The following is a 21,608-nucleotide window of genomic DNA, read 5'->3' as shown; positions in this document are numbered from 1 at the left end:
ACTCCAATCCAGCATCTACATTGCCTCTAGTGTTAGAGTTGAACTGTCTTGAAATCCAGATAGTTAGATACTATTACAGATGAGGAAATTAACTCACAGGTAAGGTCTTACACTTAGTTAACTGGGAAATTAAAAGTAAAATCCATGCAGTCTGGCCCAGAAGCTATGTTCTTCAAAACTGCACCTATCCTTTCATAAAAAATAAAATACAGCTTATGCTCTTTATAGTGATAGTCTGTGCTTCTCATAATATAATATAAAATATTTATAAGTGTAGAAAAAAAAGATAGTCTACCGTATACATATGATTGAAGCCTAAGTAAATGTTGTTTAAAATTTTCTAGGTGACCATGCAGGAAATATATAAAAAGTCGTAAGAAGACCAAATAGCCAATCTGTCAAAAGAAAAAGAAAAAAGCATTTCTGTATTACATCAATAAATGCTTAAAAAACATAGGAAAACAAACCATTTTATTATTACATTCACTTTGGATGAAACAATTTCAAACACTTGAGATTATATGCTTTTGAATAACTTTAAAACATTTATATCAAGATTGAAATACTGCTTCAGCAAAAAAACTTTTATAAATCATCTCTACATTACATATACTGACTAGTACTGAATGCTCTTTTGTTCTACATCCTTTGAAAAGTATCTTTCAAACTGCAGTAATGCCCCTTAAGTGAGTCATGAAATCAATTGAGAGGGGATTTTTAAGTAAAATAAAAGAAGAGAAAACTATCAAAGTACATTGCATAATTCCTTGTTTCAGTATATAAATGAGATGTATAGTATGTGTGCTGGATTCCAATGCAAGAGATTTCTTCCTCTGGGTCTCAAATGGTTTGAAAAATACTGCTTTAGATAGTTTTGAGAAATGTTCTTCTTTTTCATAGTATGCTGTACTAAGATTCGCATTTCCTTATGAAAAAAATTAAGTCATTACTAACTAAACACGGTAATAACTGCTGTCAAGTTTCATGTATAGCTAAAACTATTAGTTTTACATAGACTACAAAAAATTAGTGCATCAGCAAAAAATAGATGATATGCAAGCTTCCATAAAAAATGAGAAAAAAATCTCCATAAACTAAAGAAATAAATGGAACACAAGTGTCTAAGTTCCACCTAATCATAAGATAATGGAGAACCAAATAACAATAACTATCCCGATATCACTATCAAGATATATGTACATCTAAATCCTCTTAACAGTGATGAAGGGAATTATTAGCTCTACATATTAAAAAAAAGATGATTCTACCAAGTCTCAATTATTCACCTAAGACTATTAACCAAATAAGCCGCATTATTGGACACTGAACCCAGGACTGTGTATATTGCACCAAAAGTCATGAATTTTCTATTATAGCAGTGATTTTCAAATATTTTTACCACAAACTCCAGTAAAACAAATTGAGAATGCAATGCCAATATTTGTAAATGTATTCATAAATTATAAACATGTGCCATATATAGACTTAAAAAATAAAGTGAAACATTCATAAGGCATGCAGACTACTTTGCTGTACTACTGCGCTCCTCTAAGAGGTTGAAGTTAGATAAGAAGGAAGTGGAGATTGACAGGCTATTTAAAAGAACACCACAGTACCCTAAGTGAGAGTATTAAAATCAGAAATACCCATTGTTACAGACAATGAGTGAAAAAGTCAGAAGGGGAATAATTTTGGATTTTGCAAAAAAGGGATTAGAGGTGGATATTGAAAGGAATGTTAATGTTTGAAGTTATTGTGGGACAAAACAGCAAAACACATGAAAAATCATCAGTTGAATTATCACTGATTTATACCTCAATCTGGTCATGAGTTCCACTTGACCCAGAGGCTAAACCTAGTTACAACTTTTCTTGGAAAAATAGTTTAAAAAGCTTCATCTGTAATATTCTGAAAAGCCAGATTTTTGTTGAAAATTCTACCTTTCTTTATCTCTAAGGGGTTCTGGGACTTTCTGTGCATCTCTCCTCATGTCTCATTTTTGTACATATTCTCTCTGCAGCTTGACAACTCAAGCTTTGCCTCCTAGACTGAAACTCTGCTTGTCAATTTCTCTTTCTCTGCTCTGCCATCTTTCCTTTCTTTATTCTTTACCCACCTTCATCCTTCTCTTTCTATTTCTTCTCTTCATTTCCTTAACTCTGCTATCTGTGAAACAGAAATGCTGAAAAGTATTTATTATATGTTATATTTTAATAGTTGGTTGTGTGTTCCATGTTCTTCTCTACAAACTGGAAGAACACTGTTTATATTTCTATCTAAAATATACACAAAACTACTGAGGCTGGTATTGTATTCTCTACACTTCAGTAAGTAAACTTTAATAGGTAAAAAGATTCTATACTCAAAGGTGAATAACAAGAAAAAATGCATACAAAATCTGAAAGTAAACAATATTAGGGAACCAGATTATTTCTGGCTCTTCCCAGCCTGAGCTATGTATGACTTTGTCAAAGGAGGAACAGTATGGCTGCATATGAAGGTGTGTGATATCTCCTTGGTAATATCCTTCCATATAGCATTTCTGTTGAAAAGATCTAAAAGGAAGTTTCCAACTAACTGGCAGATATATAATGAAAATTCTACATAGGCAAGGAGGATAACCAACGCATGGCTGCTTGCCTTAAATGGCTTCTTGCCCAAAGTCAAAGGTAATTATAGAGCATACTTATTCCACTAGCTAATTTATATGATCTAAAACAGTAAAGAACAAGCTTTAAGATTAGTAAATCTGAGAGCCAAGGTGAATGTGTAGCACCATGGCTGAGAGTTCACTGGACTGAAGACTGTCAAAACCACCTCTACTGAGACCCTAGGTTATTCACTTGAATTCTCTATGCTACAGTCCTCAAAATGGTGGATAATAATAGCACCTATCTTTTAGGATTGTTGTAAAGATTAAATAAATTAATATGTCTAATACATCTAAATCATTTATCACTGTGCAAGGCACATAATTAAGTGTTCAGTGTTTGAAGCTGCAGTATGAGTCTGTGCAAACTCTTTAAACTTTAAGATGAGAAGAGATAGAGATCTTTTTAAAATTAAATGACATGATTTATAAGCAGTGGGTGCAATGGCTGAAACTTTATTTTATAGCCATTTTTATTGCTGGCAGAAATATAAAAGCCAAGAAGTGGAAAAGGACACTAAAGGGGATGAGAAAGAAATGAAAGATAATACAAACTTGCTTTACAATTTTCCATTCCATTCTTTTTCCAGTACAAAAGATATCTAAATTTTGTATCTGCATCACAGATAGATACCTTTAAAAATCTCTACAATAATTATATAAATATTTTTTCTATATCACCATAATGGACACTTTGGGAAATGCAGAAAAAATAATCAAGAAACAGTCATCATAATCTGACCACCCAAACAGCCATTGGTAACAACTTGTCTTTTTTTCCTCCAGTCCTTCTTCTATGCAAACCCTCAGTTCTTCGCAAGTTCAGTTTCTATGATGTGCTTTCATTCTGCCTGTTCTTCATAAGTCTTTTACTCACAGATGTATCATAGAGGATCTAGGACTGATTTCTAAGGACTGAAATACACTATCTTACAAACATGCCCTGGCTGACTAATGATTATTTTCAAACTTAGTTTCTAAAAGTTCATAATCAAAATTGAATAAGAAAAAAACATATTTTGGGAAATAATACCATACTTCATTTCAATTGTTTTATATATGTACACACATATACAACATATATAAAACTATATATAAAAATATACACACATACATATATTCTTAAAACATATATATATATATGCTAAAAATATACCCTTAAAGAAATTCTTCTTTTAGCATTTCTTTTCTTTCTTTGCAGTAAAACCAACAGGTAAGCGAAATTTCTTTGACCAATAACAAATTTGCAGCAGGCCCAAAGTCAGTAAAAGGAGGGACATAATAAAGATCAGAGAAGGAATAAATAAAATTGAGAAGAATAAAACAATAGAAATAATTAATGAAAGCAGGAGTTGGTTCTTCCAGAAAATAAACAAAATAGATAACCCTCTAGCCAGACTTATCAAGAAAAAAAGAGAGTCTACACACATAAACAGAATCAAAAATGAGAAAGGAAATCACTACAGACACCACAGAAATACAAAGAATTATGAGAGAATACTATGAAAAATTATATGCTAACAAACTGGATAACCTAGAAGAAATGGACAACTTTCGAGAAAAATGCAACCTTCCAAGGCTGATCCAGAAAGAAACAGAAAATCTGAATAGACCAATTACAAGCAAGGAAACCGAACTGGTAATCAAAAAACTACCTAAGAAAAAAACTCCTGGATCAGATGGTTTCATCGCTGAACTTTATCAAACATTTAGTGAAGACCTAATACCCATCCTTCTTAAAGTTTTCCAAAAAGTAGAAGAAGAGGGAATACTCCCAAACTCATTCTATGAGGCCAACATCACTCTAATACCAAAACCAGGCAAAGACACCACAAAAAAAGAAAATTACAGACTAATATCCCTGATGAGCATAGAAGCAAAAGTCCTCAACAAAATATTAGCAAACTGAATCCAAAAATACTTCAAGAAAATCATATATCATGATCAAGTGGGATTCATCCCAGGGATGCAAGGATGTTAAAATATTCAAAAATCCATCAACATCATACATCACATCAATCAAAAGAACAAAAATCAAATGATCATTCTAATAGATATTTAAAAAGCATTTGAGAAAATTCAACATCCATTCATGATAAAAACTCTCAACAAAATGGGTATAGAGGGCAAGTACCTCAACATAATAAAGGCCATATATGACAAACCCACAGCCAACATCATATTTAACAGTAAAACGCTTCAGGATTGGGGAACAAGACAAGAATGCCCACTCTCCCCACTTTTATTCAACATAGTACAGAAGGTCCTAGCCACAGCAATCAGACAATGCAAAGAAACAAAAGGTATTCAGATTGGTAAGGAAGAAGTTAAACTGTCACTGTTTACAGAAGACATGATGCTGTACATAAAAAAACCTAAAGAATCCACTCCAAAACTACTAGAACTAATACTGAATTCAACAAAGTTGCTGGATACAAAATTATTTCACAGGAATCTTTTGCATTCCTATATACTAACAATGAACTAGCAGAAAGAGAAATCAGGAAAACAATTCTATTTACAATTGCATCTAAAAGAATAAAATACCTAAGAATAAAATTAACCAAGGAAGTGAAAGACCTATACCCTGAAAACTATAAGACACTGATGAGAGAAATTTAAAAGGACACCAATAAATGGAAATACATCCCATGCTCATATATGAGAAGAATTAATATTGTCAAAATGGCCATCCTGCCTAAAGCAGCTTACAGATTCAAAGCAATCCCTAACAAAATACCAACAGCATTATTCAATGAACTAGAACACATGGTTCTAAAATTCATATGGAACCAAAAAAGACCCCAAATAGCCAAAGCAATCCTGAGAAGGAAGAATAAAACTGGAGAGATTACATTCCCTGACTTCAGGCTCTACTACAAAGCCACAGTAATCTGCTGGCACAAGAACAGACCCATAGATCAATGGAATAGTACAGAGAGCCCAGATATAAACCCACACAAATATGGCCAATTAATATATGATAAAGGAGCCATGGACATACAATGGGGAAATGACAGCCTCTTCAACAACTGGTGTTGGCAAAACTGGACAGCTGCATGTAAGAGAATGAAACTGGATTATTGTCTAACCCCATACACAAAAGTAAACTCAAAATGGATCAAAGACCTGAATGTAAGTCATGAAACTATGCAACTCTTAGAAGAAAATATAGGCAATACCCTCCAGAATATAAACATGAGCAACTTTTTCATGAACATATTTCCTCAGGCAAGGGAAACAAAAGCAAAAATGAATAAGTGGGACTACATCAAACTAAAAAGCTTCTGTACAGCAAAGGACACCATCAACAGAACAAAAAGGCATCCTAGAATACAGGAGAATATATTCGCAAACTACATATCTGATGAGGAGTTAACATCCAAAATATATATAAAGAACTCACATACCCAACGAGCAAATAACCCTATTAAAAAAGGGGCAGAGGATCTGAATAGAAAGTTCTCCAAAGAAGAAATTCAAATGGCCAACAGGCACTTGAAAAGATGCTCTGTATTGCTAATCATCAGGGAAATGCAAATTAAAACCACAATGAGATATCACCTCACACCAGTTAGGATGGCCAACATCCAAAAGACAAGGAACAACAAATACTGGCAAGGATGCTGAGAAAGGGGAACCCTTTTACGCTGTTGGTAGGAATGTAAACTAGTTCAACCATTGTGGAAAGTAGTATGGAGGTTCCTCAAAAAACTAAAAATAGAAATACCATTTGACTCACTAATTCCACTCCTAGGAATTTACCCAAAGAAAACAAGATCCAGATACAGAAAGACATATGCACCCCTATGTTTATAGCAACACTATTTACAATAGCCAAGAAATGGAAGCAACCTAAGTGTCCATCAGTAGATGAATGGATAAAGAAGATGTGGTACATATACACAATGGAATATTATTTGCCCATAAGAAGGAAACAAATCCTACCATTTGCAACACAAATGGAGCTAGAGCATATTATGCTCAGTGAAATAAGCCAGGAGGAGAAAGATAAGTACTAAGTGATTTCCCTCATTTGTGGTGTATAACAACAAAGCAAGACTGAAATGACAAAACAGCAGCAGACTCACAGACTCCAAAAAGGGACTAGCAGTTACGAAAGGAAAAGAGGGTGGGGAGGGTGGATGGGGAGGGAGGCAGAAAGGGATTAAGGGGTATTGTCATTAGCACACAGAATGTAGGGGGTGCACGGGGAAGGCAGTATAGCACAGAGAAGACAAGTAGTGAGTCTATAGCATCTTACTATGCTGATGGACAGTGACTGCAATGGGGTTTGTGGCAGGGACTTGATAATATGGGTGAATGTAGTAACCACAAAGTTGCTCATGTGAAACCTTCATAAGATTGTATATCAATGATACCTTAATAAAAAGAAACAAATTTTGCAGCAGGCAACCATGATCCTCACAGGAAGTAGAACCACATGACATAAAATACAAGCTACATGAAGATAGCTTCCCAAATGGTGGCTCTATCATGACATAGATTACTGAGAGAACAATTCATCTCAAATTGGTCAACCACTTGAGGTTACCTATCAGCATTTTTAAGTGGAAAAGCAGCATTTAAAATTCCTTAAAACAGAGAGCAGAAAAGCTATATACACTCAAGCATAAGTATAAACTTAATTTTTAGTTAATTATTATTTTCTTAAATAGTTGGTGAAATCGTTTTTCTATCTCCATTTGGATGTCAAGCAAATGCATTATTCACCTTCAGACAGGATTATAATCAATTATACACAAGAGAATATTCCATAATAAAACCAAATGGCCTCTTTAGACCCTAAAACATATGTCATATGGCTACATGTAGTAAGTATAGCAATTAAAAACATTAAAAATATTTTAACACATACCTTTGCTAGCTTTATTTCAACTGTATATAAGTATGTCTTTAGGAATGCATCACAATAGAGTCTATATAAAACTGATTCCGCAACAAAAAATAAGGCAGGCAGATGATCATAATCAAAGGAAGCATGGTCCAGGGAAGCATAAAGCATATTTAAAGCTTCTGAAAAATGAATAAGTAGAAACTGCATAATTTATAAATTACATTATTTTTCTATATGCTACAATTAAGTCTTATAATCAACTATTTACTCAGTCACCAAGACCAGATTGTAATTTCAAAAATTTACAATTTGATATTTGATACCCCTCCCATCAAGGAGTGAAGTCTATGCCCCCTTCTCCTAAAGCCTGAGCAGGCTTTGTGACTGCTTCAAACAAATATAGCAGAAGTGACACTGCATGACTTCCAAGGCTAGATCACAAAAGTCAATACAGTTGCCACCTGGATCTCTTTCTCAAGATGCCAGCTTTGGAACCCTAATCTTCCATGTAGAAAATCCAACTGCTACTCAAAAGTCACTAAGCCGGAGAGACTACAGAGATAGAGAAAGACAGAGATAAAGATAATGATAGAGACAGAGACAGAGAAATCCCCAAGGAGTTCCATCTGTTCCAACACAAGACAGATCAGCAGGTCACACACTTAACAGTGTGGAAATGGGACAGAGCTGGATGACAAGACAGTGCTAAAGATAAGTGCTATAAAAGAAAAGAGTGGAAGACTGGAAAGTCAAGGCAGAGGACACAGGGCCTACTGGAGCAGAATGAGGCAGAATTTAGAGCTAAGGCCCTAGGTATTGCACCTCAAGTCATTACAAAGATTTGAGGGGCTGTTATGTAAGTAGCTGAGGAAGAACAGCAAATGCAAGGACTTGAGGAAGGAAAATCTCTGACACATTCAACGGAGACTCTGTGCTCCAGGGTGGCTGGGGCATAAAGAACAAGGAGGGGAGGCAGTCAGGAGCCGGATCACAGAGCCTTGTAGGATGTAAGGTGGAGTCGGTGCTGCTCCTTTTAAGTGAAATCAGAAGGCACTGGAAATCATTTAAGTTTTAGCATGGTCACTGACTCTGTGGGAAGTCTACTTCAGAATGAGGAACAGACAAAAGTACAGGCAGGACATGGATTAGAATGGTATTTCAGTGGAGAGCCAGTAAAAAATTATATTTAGGGATTTTATTTGGAGTAAATGAGTGAACTTTTGGCTGTGTGTCACAAAAACTCAGTGAAGTGTCTTCAAAATCAGTATGTTCATTATTTCACAAGATGAGAGTTGGACAGGCTGCAGTACAGACTGACATCACTGCCCTCTGGGTGCGTATGTCTTTCCTCTTCTGGTTTCCTTGATGTACACGGTGACTCTGATGGTCACACGAGCTTCAGGCATCTTCTTCCTACCAAGCCTTTTAGAGAGGAATCAAGAGACGGGTGGGGAAGGAAGGGGTACTTTCTTCCTAGGCATACCTTTTTCAAAAGCAGTTCAACAAAAAGGACTTCAAACAAACCTATCTTTACATCTCTTGGTCAGGACCAGCTAATGTGACCACCCCTCATCTAATCACTGATGAGTAAAAGGCAATTGCCGTGATAGATTTAGATCCACCATGATTCACCACCTGGCACTAGAAAGGGCCAGTCCCCTTCTGAATCACATGACTGCAGGATACGTGAACAAAACTGAGGTTTAATGGACAAAGAGCAAATGGCTGCTGGTTGCTGGGAAGCCAAGACTGTTTACTTCAATATCATTTAAACATTTTATAGAAGGCAGGCTGTGGATAACACTGTGATGAAGTGCCATAAAAGCAAGTTAAATACAAAATCATTCTTACTATTCCTATTGCTTTAAAGCTCCCAGGTAGCACTACAACACCCAGTTTACATGCAGATAAACTCAACGACCTCATATGACTGACATTCTAAAACTCATTTGAAAAAGCATACACATAAAATTTAGGATTATGACAGAGGAATTGTACTTCCTTAGAAATAAGGTTTTTTAATTTCCTTTTTAGATTGGCTAGAGGATGGTTTGAAAGGAGACATATAAATGAGAAGTGAGAAATGCAAAGGTAATGAATAAAATGGTTGTTTGAAACAAGTGAAACAAGTGAAAAACAAATGGCCATTTAGTTAATGTTTCATGAGTAAAAATTATAAAATGCAGAAACAAGTTTCACTGCAGTATAATGTCTATTGTAATTGAAAATCACTAAGTGACATTTTATATCACTTTTTAATTAGTTGCTAATTTTAGAAAAAAGCAATAAAGACTATGCTAAGTGAAAGTTTTTAAAACAATTTTGTAATTAAAAAGTGGAGCAGTCAAATTCATGAATTAAAAATTACAAAAGGAACTTTCATAATGAAACATTATTAGATATTTCAATAGAGAAAGGCATATTTTCCTTGGCTCCCACAAAATTTCTAAATATTCTAATTCTCAAATTATGTCTTCACTGATGATCTAGAAAACACGTAGAGTTAATAAGAAGAGCTTAGTTAGAGCACATACCATCTTGGATTTCTCCTTTGCATTGAGCCAAATATACTACTTCAGTCCATGCTGTAGGAAGATGTACGTGCTTCCCGGAGCCTAAGGTTTTGAGACCCAATTTTCTCTGTTATGGGGAAGCATGAAAGAGGCAAACCAAAATGTCCATTTTTTAAAAGACTAATTAATTTTTGGTTTGATATTTAAAGCTTATTTAATTATAAGTTTTAACTTTAATTCACAATATTTTAACTATGCTTACTTATAATCAAAGAAAGATGTATTATTTTTTCTTTCAATATTTTGAACATGTAATCATCCACTAACTAGGAGAGAACAATCACAATACTAAGTATTCAAACAGTGTACTATTACCTTATATCTGAGAATAATTTATTATTTAGATTACCCCTTAATTATCTTCTGAAAGTCATTCTATAAGGCTGATGTTCTATGGCGAGTACTGCATAAAACTTTATATTTTCACTTTTATTATTTTTAATTTTTAACATTTTATGTAAATTATATTGGTGTTCAAATGCAGAGAATGGTGTTAAAATTCTGAGTAATATCATTCATTATTTGCTGAAAGTAATTCTCATTATTTATTTTCTAGGACTTACTTCTGTCTCATTTCCCTACCACAAGATGTATCTCTGGCTTTAGAAGGAAAAGTATATTGAAGAAATGTGATTCAACTGAAATTAGTGTGATGACAATTTGCTGGAAGACTTCGGCTACTTCACTGTGGATGGACCAAAGTTAATGAACGCGAAGGAGATAGCAAGATTGCTCCTTTTCTCCTAATGTGCCCACTCCTAGGGCTGTCTCAGGGATCAGCTGGCCAATTTGGAGAGAAGTTCACGGATGAATGTACCTGCTGGCACCTATCAGCACGCATACTTATCAAAAGTATATTCCTTCTTCTATTCAAATTTTTTCACGGATTTAAAAAAAATTTAAATGTATGAGCAACCGTGAACCAAAATATTGGGAAATCACCACCACCACAACAGAAAAGCTTAATTTATGCTCCAGTTTTGTGCAACTTTTATTTCATGAATTACTCGGTATTAAAGCAAAATCATATGTACATTATTTCTCTGCCAAACTTAAACACACTAATGTAGGAAAGGCAAAACAAGGGCTTATTTCACTTTCTGTTCTGTTTTGATATGTCTAAAAATGTGGGAATTAATGGCATTCTCCTAAAGAACATATTTTTTACAAGTGCGTAGTTTGGTGAATAATTTGTTAGAGAAAGAACAGAGTATGCTGTACATGTACAATGAGCTTTCTTTCCTCTTTGGGATATCTCACATCCCAGTTAACTTGTTTTTAGGAAAAAATGGAATTTTCATAATCAAAATTTTACTTTCCAGTCATAGATATTTTGTCATGGGCTCTTGAACTAGTGCCGACAGCTATATTCCCCAATAATTTATGGAGAATCTTTACCCAAAAAGCCTTTTAACATTGAATCATTTCACTATAATCTTTAACTTTAATTTGCATTAATATTTTAACTGTATCTACTTATAATCAAAGAAAGGTGTATTTTTATTTTTTCCTTCAATATTTGAACATGTAACCATCCACCAACTAGAAGAGAAAGTTTACAGTATAAGTAATCAAGTAGTGTAGTATTAATTACCTTACATCTGAGAATGTTTTTTCTAGCTAGGTCCAATAATTTTTCCTCCTCTTTTGGATTTTTTGTTTGGTTGAATCTCAAGATGAATTCTTTTGTGATTGAAAATGATGGCCTAAACCAAAATAAATTCAGTAATTTTAACTATCAGTTACAAATTCTATTTAGTCAATTTCCAGTGGCTAAGTGTAGCTGTTTTCTAAAACAATTACTTTACCTTAATAAGAATGTTTCACACACACAAAATCAATAAAATAAAAAAAGTAAATGTACACATCTCCTGTATTGATCTTATCATACTGTTGGATTGAGAAACATAATTTTCATGATGTCATAGAACTCTGTAGCCTCTGAAAAAAAGTTTCTGAAATGGTTGCGAAAGTCACGTTGGTACATGCCTTCTTCATAGGTAATATCCAGCACACGCTACTTTAATTATGTTGAACATGGATTTATCTCCTCACATATGCCACTGTTGGTTCAATCCAAGCTAAACCTCTATTCCCTCCATGCAAGTGGATTCAGTCCAACTGCGGCTAGAGTAAAGGGAGCAGGGGAGAAAAGATGTATGTAGTAAAGCCAGAAACGTGACAAGTGTCACTCTGGATGAGATGGAAGCTATTGCAGGGTTTTAATAAGACAAGCAATATGAGTTCACCTAAGTTTGAACAGGATCATGCTGATGCTGTGTCCAGCGCTGGTGTGGGGATGTGGGATGTAGCAGGGGAGGGACACACATATGCCTGGGTGAGAGGTAATGGGGGCTTGATCAGGATTACAGCAATATAAGTATAAAGAGTAAAGATTTATATCTAAATCTATTCTAAATAATAAAGAGTATTTTAAAAAGTAGTGTTAACAGACAAGGAATATAAGGTAAAAAACAAAACAAAACACACTTCCAGATAGAGTGTATCAGTCATTTATTAATTTATTGAATCATTCTGTATTAGTTGAGCACCCACTGTGAATCAAGCACACTTCTAGGCAAGAGGACATAAAACAGAAGTGAATCTAAAACTGATGTGCAGTCCCTTTCCTCGTGGAATGTATACTCTGTTGGCGGAGAATAGATGCACAATAAAAACATGAAAATAAATAAGTGAATAAGATTTCTGGAGCAGTAAGTACTGTGAAGACAGTGCAGAAGAGAGCATCAGGGAAACACGCTACTTTGCATCAAGCAAACAGGTTAGATTTCGAGAGAGAGACCTCTGAGAGGAGAAAGAGGAGAAGTAAAAGACAAAGGAGAAACTGATGATAAGATTAGGTGGCCAGGACCAGGCCTCACAGGCTATTTAGAGGAGAGGTAGACACCCCACAGACACACCAAACACATACACAATATCCAGGGTTTCAAATACAGACTTAAAAATACATCTTCTAAAATTAGATACTTTATCTCAGCATATAGGCTCTGAGAAAAATACATCTATATCATTTTATTTCTAAAGCAAAATAAAATTCAGGATGAAATATCTAATTAAATTTCTATGCTTAAAATATATTTTTAGAATAATTTGTTTCATCAATTATTTTTCAATATGAATTGTGACCTGTAATGAATCATTGAGAATATGGAAAGCTCATGCTTTTCAGCTTTCTATAGAGATAGAGTCCCTTAATTGGTGCCCCACAGCTCATGTCAATAAATATTTAATGGGAAATAAATATAACTATTTTAACCATTTCTAGCCTATCACAAATGAACTGAGGTTGTTATACAAGTTATTATTTAATAATACACAAAACACATGAGGAGAAGCAACAGGCCACTTGAAAGAGAGCAAATACAGGCATTTGAAAGAAAGTACAGTTAGCTTCACACATTCCAAAATCTTCAAACATAAATGTAATCCACTATAATTGTAAAAGAACAGTCTGTGGAACAGGTAGTGAATAAAGACCATGATAATTTTACATATAAAAATATATATACTAAATTCTCGTGATTGCATGCATACCCAATCCAAACTGACTGTTTACCTTATCTTTAAATTCACAAATTTTTTAAGCTAATCATTCATTAGTTCAGTAAATATTGAAGGTAAGCCTCTTGCATACAGTATACTTCACTAGACACAATAGGGGTTAGAAGAGCAGTCAGGTTTGGTCCCAGAAACTTTCCAGTCTAGGAGGCAAGTGAGGTAACATAAAGGAGAAATACTAAAATAGGAAATGAAAGCCTGTGGGATTTCAGTAAAGATCATGATTCTAATCCTTCCTGGTCCTATAATCTTTACTTAAACAATCTGTGTGACCTAAAATTTTCCATCTGTGGAATTTTGTAAATTCTTGTAAAATTCTGAAAAGCACTAAATCAGAACACACAGTCAAGTTCTTGGCATATATTCAGTGCCAGATAACTGTTAGTTATTAGCATCACTGTTTCTGTTTAAAGATTCAGGAAGAGTTTCTCTGCAGAAATGGCACTTGAGCTGTACCTTGAAGTACAGAGAGGAATTGGAATGTGACAGAACACCACTTGTCCTTTCAAAATCCTTTCTCTGCTTTTTCCTGAACCTGATCACCCAGCTAGTACCTGGGTTTCCCAGTCTTCCTGGAAGCTGGGTAGGGCCACATGGCCAAGCCAGGGGGATGTGAGCAGATGTAATATATGTAAGATTTAGGTTACTTTAATTTAAAGATGTATCACTTTCCCTAGAATGATAGATTTTTCTCCTTCCAGTGGACTGGAACACAAATATAGTGCTGAAATCAGCTTTGTAGGCAGCTAAGTACAACACCCAGTGAGAAAATGAGGGCCCCTCACTCACCCCAAAAGCAGAGCTATCCTATCAGCCTAGACCCACTAAATTTACATGGCAGACAAATACACCTCTATCTTACTAAAGCCGCTGAAAATTACAGGTCTTTTTTTATAGTTGCTTCAAATTTACCCTAACTTAGGTAACTGCATTGTCTAGTACACATAAGAACAAAGAAAAAACTGAAGAATTTTAACCTACTGTAAAGTGACAGAATGCTTAAAATCAAGGTAGAAAATGAAGATGGAAATGCTAGGTTGAGAACAAACGTAATTGGCATTGAATGGCAGTCTGTGGCAGAGACTTATATCTGCCTACATCAGTGTCTATTCTTCTCATTCTCTTACTAAAAATTTGTCTTTTGCAGTTAGGTATGCCCACATGCCTAGGGTTCAGCCAGTAAAATGTAAGTAAAATTCAGAGAGTAGTTCTGGGAAGTCTCCTAAAAAAGGACACTGCCCTTCTTCTGCCTTTCCTCTATTCTGCTTCATGAAGCATGACTCTGATAGCTGGAGCTTCAGCAGCCATGATGAACCATGAGATGGTCTTCAGTGTAGGCCATGTGCAGCAGGGCAACTAGATAGGCGGAATCTAGGCCCCAGATCCCCATACCAACTCTGCAATGACTACAGTCAGAGAAATAAACTTTTTGTTTAAGTGCCATGGTTATTTTAGATTTTCTTAGTTGTAGGGGACACTCATTCTATATTATACATAGACTTTTGAATTTTATTGATAAGTAAGAGAGAATTATTGTGCAGAAGAGTGATGAGATTACAGCTTTAGTTTAGGATAGCTAAACTGAAAGTCATATGTGGAATGGTTTAGAGAAGTGACTGTTGATGAACAGTCGGCCAGTTATTTCAACAATTTAGGTAAGAAGTAATAAAGGTTTGAACTGCAGTTTGGGCAATAAAAATGAGCAAGAATAAATGAATGTGAGAGGTTGGGTGGAGGCTAAATCAGTAGAGCTTGATGACTAATAGGATGTAAGAAAAGAAATTATGAGAGTGGATATGCATATAATCTCAAGGTTTTGAGCCCACATGATTAATAGTAACAAGCTGACATCATGACAATTAGATGGAGGAATTTGGGCAGAGGACCTGGGCCATTCTGGACGACCAACTGTGATTTATCTGTGAGACATCTAAGTGGAGAGGTCTAAAATCCAAATGGATTTGTGAGGCAGGTATTAGGAAGTAGATAAAGCATGGAAATAAAAGATTTCAGATTCATCTACATATCAATGATACTCAAAGCCATGAAATTTCAAGAGAAAGAACACAGAAAAAAAAGAAGAGAGAACTTTACACAAATCCCACGTTAAGAAGCAAAAGGGAATGAAGAAACAGTAAATATGATAAAAGGAGATTCACAAAAGTACTACAATGGAATTCAAATATGTGTACAATTGGGGGTAAAAACTGCTTCTCTGAGAATTGTTCACTACTCACAGTCTGCTGAACCAGTGGGTCTAACTTCTGTATTAGTACCATATGACTCCACACCCACACCCATCACTGTAGCTGACTGGGTCATAGTGGACATCTGACTCAAGCTGAGCCAATCTAATCCTCTCTCCAAGGGTTTTAGATAATTAGCTGATACTTTAATTAGTTGATGTTAGAGCTGAAAGGTCATGTAGAGCCAAAAGGTGGCTTTTGCTGAGATGTCATGCAAGATGACGAAGCACTCCAGAGCAGAAAGCTACTTGTTCACCATGGGAGCCCCCAGTCAAGATATGTTGGATGATTTACTGATGTTTAGCCAGAGGCCCTATCCTTTGGAATTTATAGTCAAATGTAGGTGCAGGCCATATCTGTCAAGTTGACCATTTTATCTTCTCTCAGTTAGAGAAAATAGTACTGAATGAATGAATTCAGTAGGCCTGGCTATACCTTCTTCTCTTAGGTTACACAAGACTTATATCCTTCCATTATATCCTTCCATTATCTTTTTCTTTGCTTTTCTTTGCTTCCATATCCAACCCTTATATCCTTCCATTATCTTTTTCTTTGCTTGAGTTAATTCAATTATGTGCCCATTCCATGCAAATAAGCAATCCTAGACTGAGATGTCAAAGAAGAATACAATGAAGATGAAGACTATGATCAAAAATGCACACCCGCAGAAATATATAAAGTTAATATTTAGAAAGTCAGTGGAGATCTTTAAGAGAATAGTTTCACTACTGAATCATTAATACAGAGTTTAGTTTAGGGATAAGAAAAATTCTGATGTCTGGAAACATTCCCCAAAACATAAGCACACAGACCTTCTAAGGTCTTCATGATTATTGCCTGTATTGGCCATAAACATTGTACAGAGTCGCCAATTTATGTGACACATGACTGACTTCCATGGCCCAAACACTGAGTTGCCTGTCCCCTTCCACATGTGGAGTAGCCAAGAGCTGGATGACATAACTAGAAGTATGGATGAAGTAGTATAAATGGGGTATATCTTGACCAAACAAAATGTAGACAGGAGGGAAGAGACAAGAATAACCCTGCTCATTTCTCCATTCTAAGGTTTACCAGGAGATGTAACTTCGTGTAACTTGTCTTGATAAGTCCCATATGTCAAGTACAGACATGTCTCTGCTCTATCTGTGGCAAGTTCTGATTTAGTGCCCCAAGTGGGAATATACCAAGGTTTCTTACCTCATTTTCCATTTTTTCCCACCTTCACTGAAGTGCCTTGAATACCTCAAATAAAGTATTGGAATCTTAATCCTCTTCTCATATTATGCCTCTAGAGACTTGGGCCAAGACAGTGGTATAAGCCCACATATAAGAGGATTGTGGTTTCTAAGATCTTGTAAAACTTTCAGACTACATTGTACAGATATTCTCATCAGTAGCTACTGATCTCTCATTTGGGGTAATATATCCTAAAGGAAACTACATTGTAATATATAATTGAATGTTTTGATCCTCTTTATAGCCTTCTAGCTAGTAAATAACCATATTTTTAGCTAAATCATCTGTAGCCAATCTAAATGCTACAAATACAGATGTCTCAGGCTAAAATGAACAGACCTGACTGCAAAGTCTTAACCATTGGATTTTCACTTAATGCATATAATAACTCAGATAAATGATAAACAAAGACTATTGACTGAATAATCAAATGATGAACATATAAATAGGAAAAGTTCCTTCTTGCTGCTAACACACACAGCCCACACTACAGAGCTATACTGTATTGTAAATGTATACATATCAAAATCAATAGTATTATATAGAATATTTAGAGCAGATATTTGTAGGATATGTTTTACTAAACAAGTGTTACATTCATTAAAAGGAAAAATTTCAGGCTTATTAACATTTCTGGAAGCTTTGAAGACTATAGCTTCCCAGATATAAAAAGCACTCAAGCAGCTTCTGTAAGGGATATAAAGTAATCTAATAGCTTGGCTAAATCTTCCTAATACAAGACTACAATTCCCTTTTAACTTTTTCCAGTCAGTTAACATAAATGCATATATTTGATGTAAATCTTCAAAATCTTTTAGTCTTTCCCATCTCTGAGATGAAATAGAAAAGGCAAAACAGACTATATACAATAAAATAATCTTAGTCATAAAAGAAAATAGTGACAAAATATCTCACTCTGAACCAGTAATCCATTGAAAGATTGTGTGATTTTTCTCTTTGGTCCAGAAATGTGTGGACATCAGTACCTTACCTGAAGGAAATACATGGAGTCCTACTTGTGTCTCTAACAGAACTCACACTGAGCCTCCCAAGACTCATGTTTCTAAGGAAGATATGTGAAGTAAATACAGTATGAGGCATATGACAATTCATACAAAATTTTTAAAAAATGATACTCCTTCATGTAAGATAGGCCTTTGCTTCATCTCAAACAGCTGATTCCAGGGACAAACTCTGGTTTCCCTTAATACAAGCTTCCACAGAGACAAGACTAAGTGTGTTTTCTAAGTGGCAGCACAGTAAGAAAAAGTCACGATTTTCAAGATGCAGGAAATCTTGACATTTTTGTTAGTTTACAGATATTTTTATATTATTTAAATTTTTAATTTATATTTTAATTTATTCTTATTCGTGAAAGAAACTCAAAACTGAATATGGAATCATCTTTGGTCTGTTACCACTTTTATTCTTTCTTCCCAAACACATTGATATCACTGATAACAGCTTCTGTTATTGGTGTTGAGAAATTTAGGAGACTCTTATAGGAGACCCCTTCTACAATGTCTAACTAAATATCTGAGGTAAGAGCAATTGGAACTAATTCCAATCCCTTCTCCCCATTCAGGGAGCCATAGACAAGGATTCCTTGGTGCTCAGCAGACAAGGAAAGAAAAAAATGTGTGTGTGTGTGTGTGTGTGTGTGTGTGTGTGTGTGTGTGTGTGTGTGTTACACCCCAAGCAAATACAAATAGTTGGTCAAGAAAATACAGGCAGTGAATTTAATTTTTGTTGTCCCAGACTGGCAGCATTCACAGGTGCCTGGCAGAGAAGCAAATGCAGAGTCCCTGGAGGATGACATATTTCCCCTGGTCCTCACAAAACATGCAGAAACATTTTTTTTTCCCAAGGACAAGTAGAAAATGACATGATATGACATAAATGAGAACAACAAAAAATACGAACTTACCAACTCCCCAGTCATTGGAATAATCAAATACAGATTATAAAACCATCATACTTATTTCACAATATGTTTAAAAGTATCTGGAGGCAATAAGAAACTATAAGTCCACATAAAACAGTTGAAGAAAAATAAGTGAATTACTAGAAATGTAAAATATAGTTTTTAAAAACTCAGTGGATAAATCTGGCAATGAGAATTAGTCACATAGAAAACAGATCACATTCTAGAATAAATTATTTAAAATACAGTAAAAAGGGGAAAAATGGAAAATAGACACAAAAGAGTAAAAGATGTGAAATGCACAGTGAGAGGATCTAACATACATTTAATCAAAAGTCCCAGAGGGAGAAAAAAGAGAAAGTGGGTTTTCAAGGTAATGTCTGAATAAACAGAACAGGATAATTCTTCAGGAGTTATGAAAAACACAGTCCACAGATTCAAAAGGCCCAAGAAATCCAAGTAGAATAAATTTTAATTACATTATGACACATCATAATAAAACTATAGAAAATACAAGACAATAAGAAAATTTTGAAAGTCCCAAAGTGGTGGGAAACAGATTAAAGAAATAGCATCAAAATTTCACCTAATTTCTCAACACCAAAAGCAGGAGCTGTTACCAATGATGTCAATGTTCTTGGGAAGAAAGAATAAAAGCAGTAGCAGACCAAAGGTGATTCTCAGTTTTATGTTTCTTTCAAGAATAAGAATATTTAAAATTTTAAATAATATAAAAAATATATTCAGACTAACAAAAACTGAGATTTTGCTCAACAAAAGATCTCATGAAGGAAAATTTTAAAAGGTGTATGCCTGGCAAAAGAAAAATAAGATCTAAGAAGCAAGAAGGAATGAAAAGCAAGGAAAGTGATAAACAATAAATAAAATACAAAGGAGCATTAACTGCTTAAAATAGTAATGAAGTCTAGTGGAGTTAAAAAAAAGCATAAAATAGAATTAAAGTGATGGATGAGAGTTGAAAACAATCAAACTTAGTAATGAGTGTTTAGGTGTTCATTTTAACAAGACTGAGAAAAGCAACAGAGAATTCAGCAACATGTCTATACGTAAAGTCAGTGTATAAAAAACAATTGTATTTTCCATTCTGGCAATGCCTAGAAATAATCTATTTTTTTAAGTGTATGCATAAAATAAAAGTATCAAAAATACCAAATACTAACAAATTTATAGGAATAAATCTAACAAACATAGACAGTAACCCGTGGGGCAAAAAAACATTAACATTCTATTGAGAAAATTTACAAATAACTAAGTGGAGGAATGTACCTGGTTCATGGGTTGGAATTCTTATTATGATAAAGATAGCAATTCCCCTCAAATTATCTATAGATTCAAAAAAAAGTCCAGTAAACAATCCCAACAAGTTTTGAAAGAAATATGGCAAGCTTATTTCTAAAAATAATATTCAGTAATCACTGAAGAAGAACAAATTTGGAAAATTCTGACTATACAATGTTATTACTAAATGACAGTAATTAAGGCAGTGTTGTGTTGTTACAGAAAGAGATAAATAGGTCAATGAAATAGGAAGGGGAGCCCAGAAACATACCTATTATATGCAGACACTTGATTTATTCAATAGTTATACTAGAGATATAGTAGAGGAGGATATTTTTTTTTTGGTACATGGTGTTGAGCAGTTGGATATGTACATTAAAAAGGGACATTAGACCTGTTCTTAACACCATTAACAAAAAGTCATTTCCCTGTCAACTACATGAAAGACAAAACAATAAGATTTTTAGGAAATAATGTATAAGAATATCTACATGATCTTGTAGTGGAGACAGATTTCCTAACAAAAGACTGATAATTAGCAAGTCTTTTCACTAAATGGTATATATCCCATGATCCAATGATTCCATCCCAAGGTATGTACCTTAGGATATGTGCTAGGATGCTTGTACTAGAATGTTCATAGAAACATTTTTCATAATAACTAGAAACAGAAAATAATTGAAATGGGCAATATAGATGAATGAATGTTATGAAATGGGCCAATGGAATGAACAAGTCAACAATGAAGTTATAGAGCTACACTCAACACCCTGAAGGAACTTAGAAAATATAATGATTATATAAATTTTCAAGACTTTTATATGATAAAATTACTTCCTTGGGATAAAGTTTATAAAATGAAGATACCAGATCAAAGTTTGTTGATAATTTAAAAATTGTGTGTGACTTTAGGACATTTTTAAGAACTTAAAAATAAAGAGAATAATAGAATACATAATAAAACTTACAACGTCGATTGTTTCAAACATTTTTCCTTAATAAAAATAGATTAACAGATAATCTTGAAGCTCTTTGATCACATGCTGTCCCATCTATAATTATGGCAATAATTTGAAATGCAGAAAAACATTCTATTGTGTCTTAAAATAGCAAAGGACATAGAAAAAATAAAATGCTTCATAATACAGCAGTTACTAAATACTTTCTCTTAGGCATTTAAAGGATTATCACAGCAACTTAAAAGACATATGATTCAAGAAAAAAAATGCCTACTTTGCAC

The 21,608-nt window shown here is 34.4% G+C and overlaps 1 protein-coding gene across 1 annotated transcript in view; it reads right to left on the bottom strand.

Moving 5' to 3' along the window:
* The window catches only part of TMEM232 (transmembrane protein 232), a 228,204-nt gene that overhangs the window by 181,072 nt on the left and 25,524 nt on the right, over positions 1-21,608 (bottom strand). The window contains exons 4-7 of the mRNA XM_073233084.1: positions 11,676-11,787; positions 10,043-10,148; positions 7,530-7,687; positions 296-395 (exon numbers count right to left, since the gene is read on the bottom strand). Coding sequence (XP_073089185.1) covers positions 296-395; positions 7,530-7,687; positions 10,043-10,148; positions 11,676-11,787 — 476 coding nt within the window. The remainder of the gene's footprint in view (positions 1-295; positions 396-7,529; positions 7,688-10,042; positions 10,149-11,675; positions 11,788-21,608) is intronic.

The sequence above is a fragment of the Manis javanica genome, chromosome 1 (genome assembly GCF_040802235.1).
Source record: "Manis javanica isolate MJ-LG chromosome 1, MJ_LKY, whole genome shotgun sequence".
NCBI classification, from domain to species: Eukaryota; Metazoa; Chordata; class Mammalia; order Pholidota; family Manidae; genus Manis; species Manis javanica.
The sequence above is the reverse complement of the archived record's forward strand: the minus strand, read 5'-3'. Positions and strand labels throughout refer to the sequence as shown.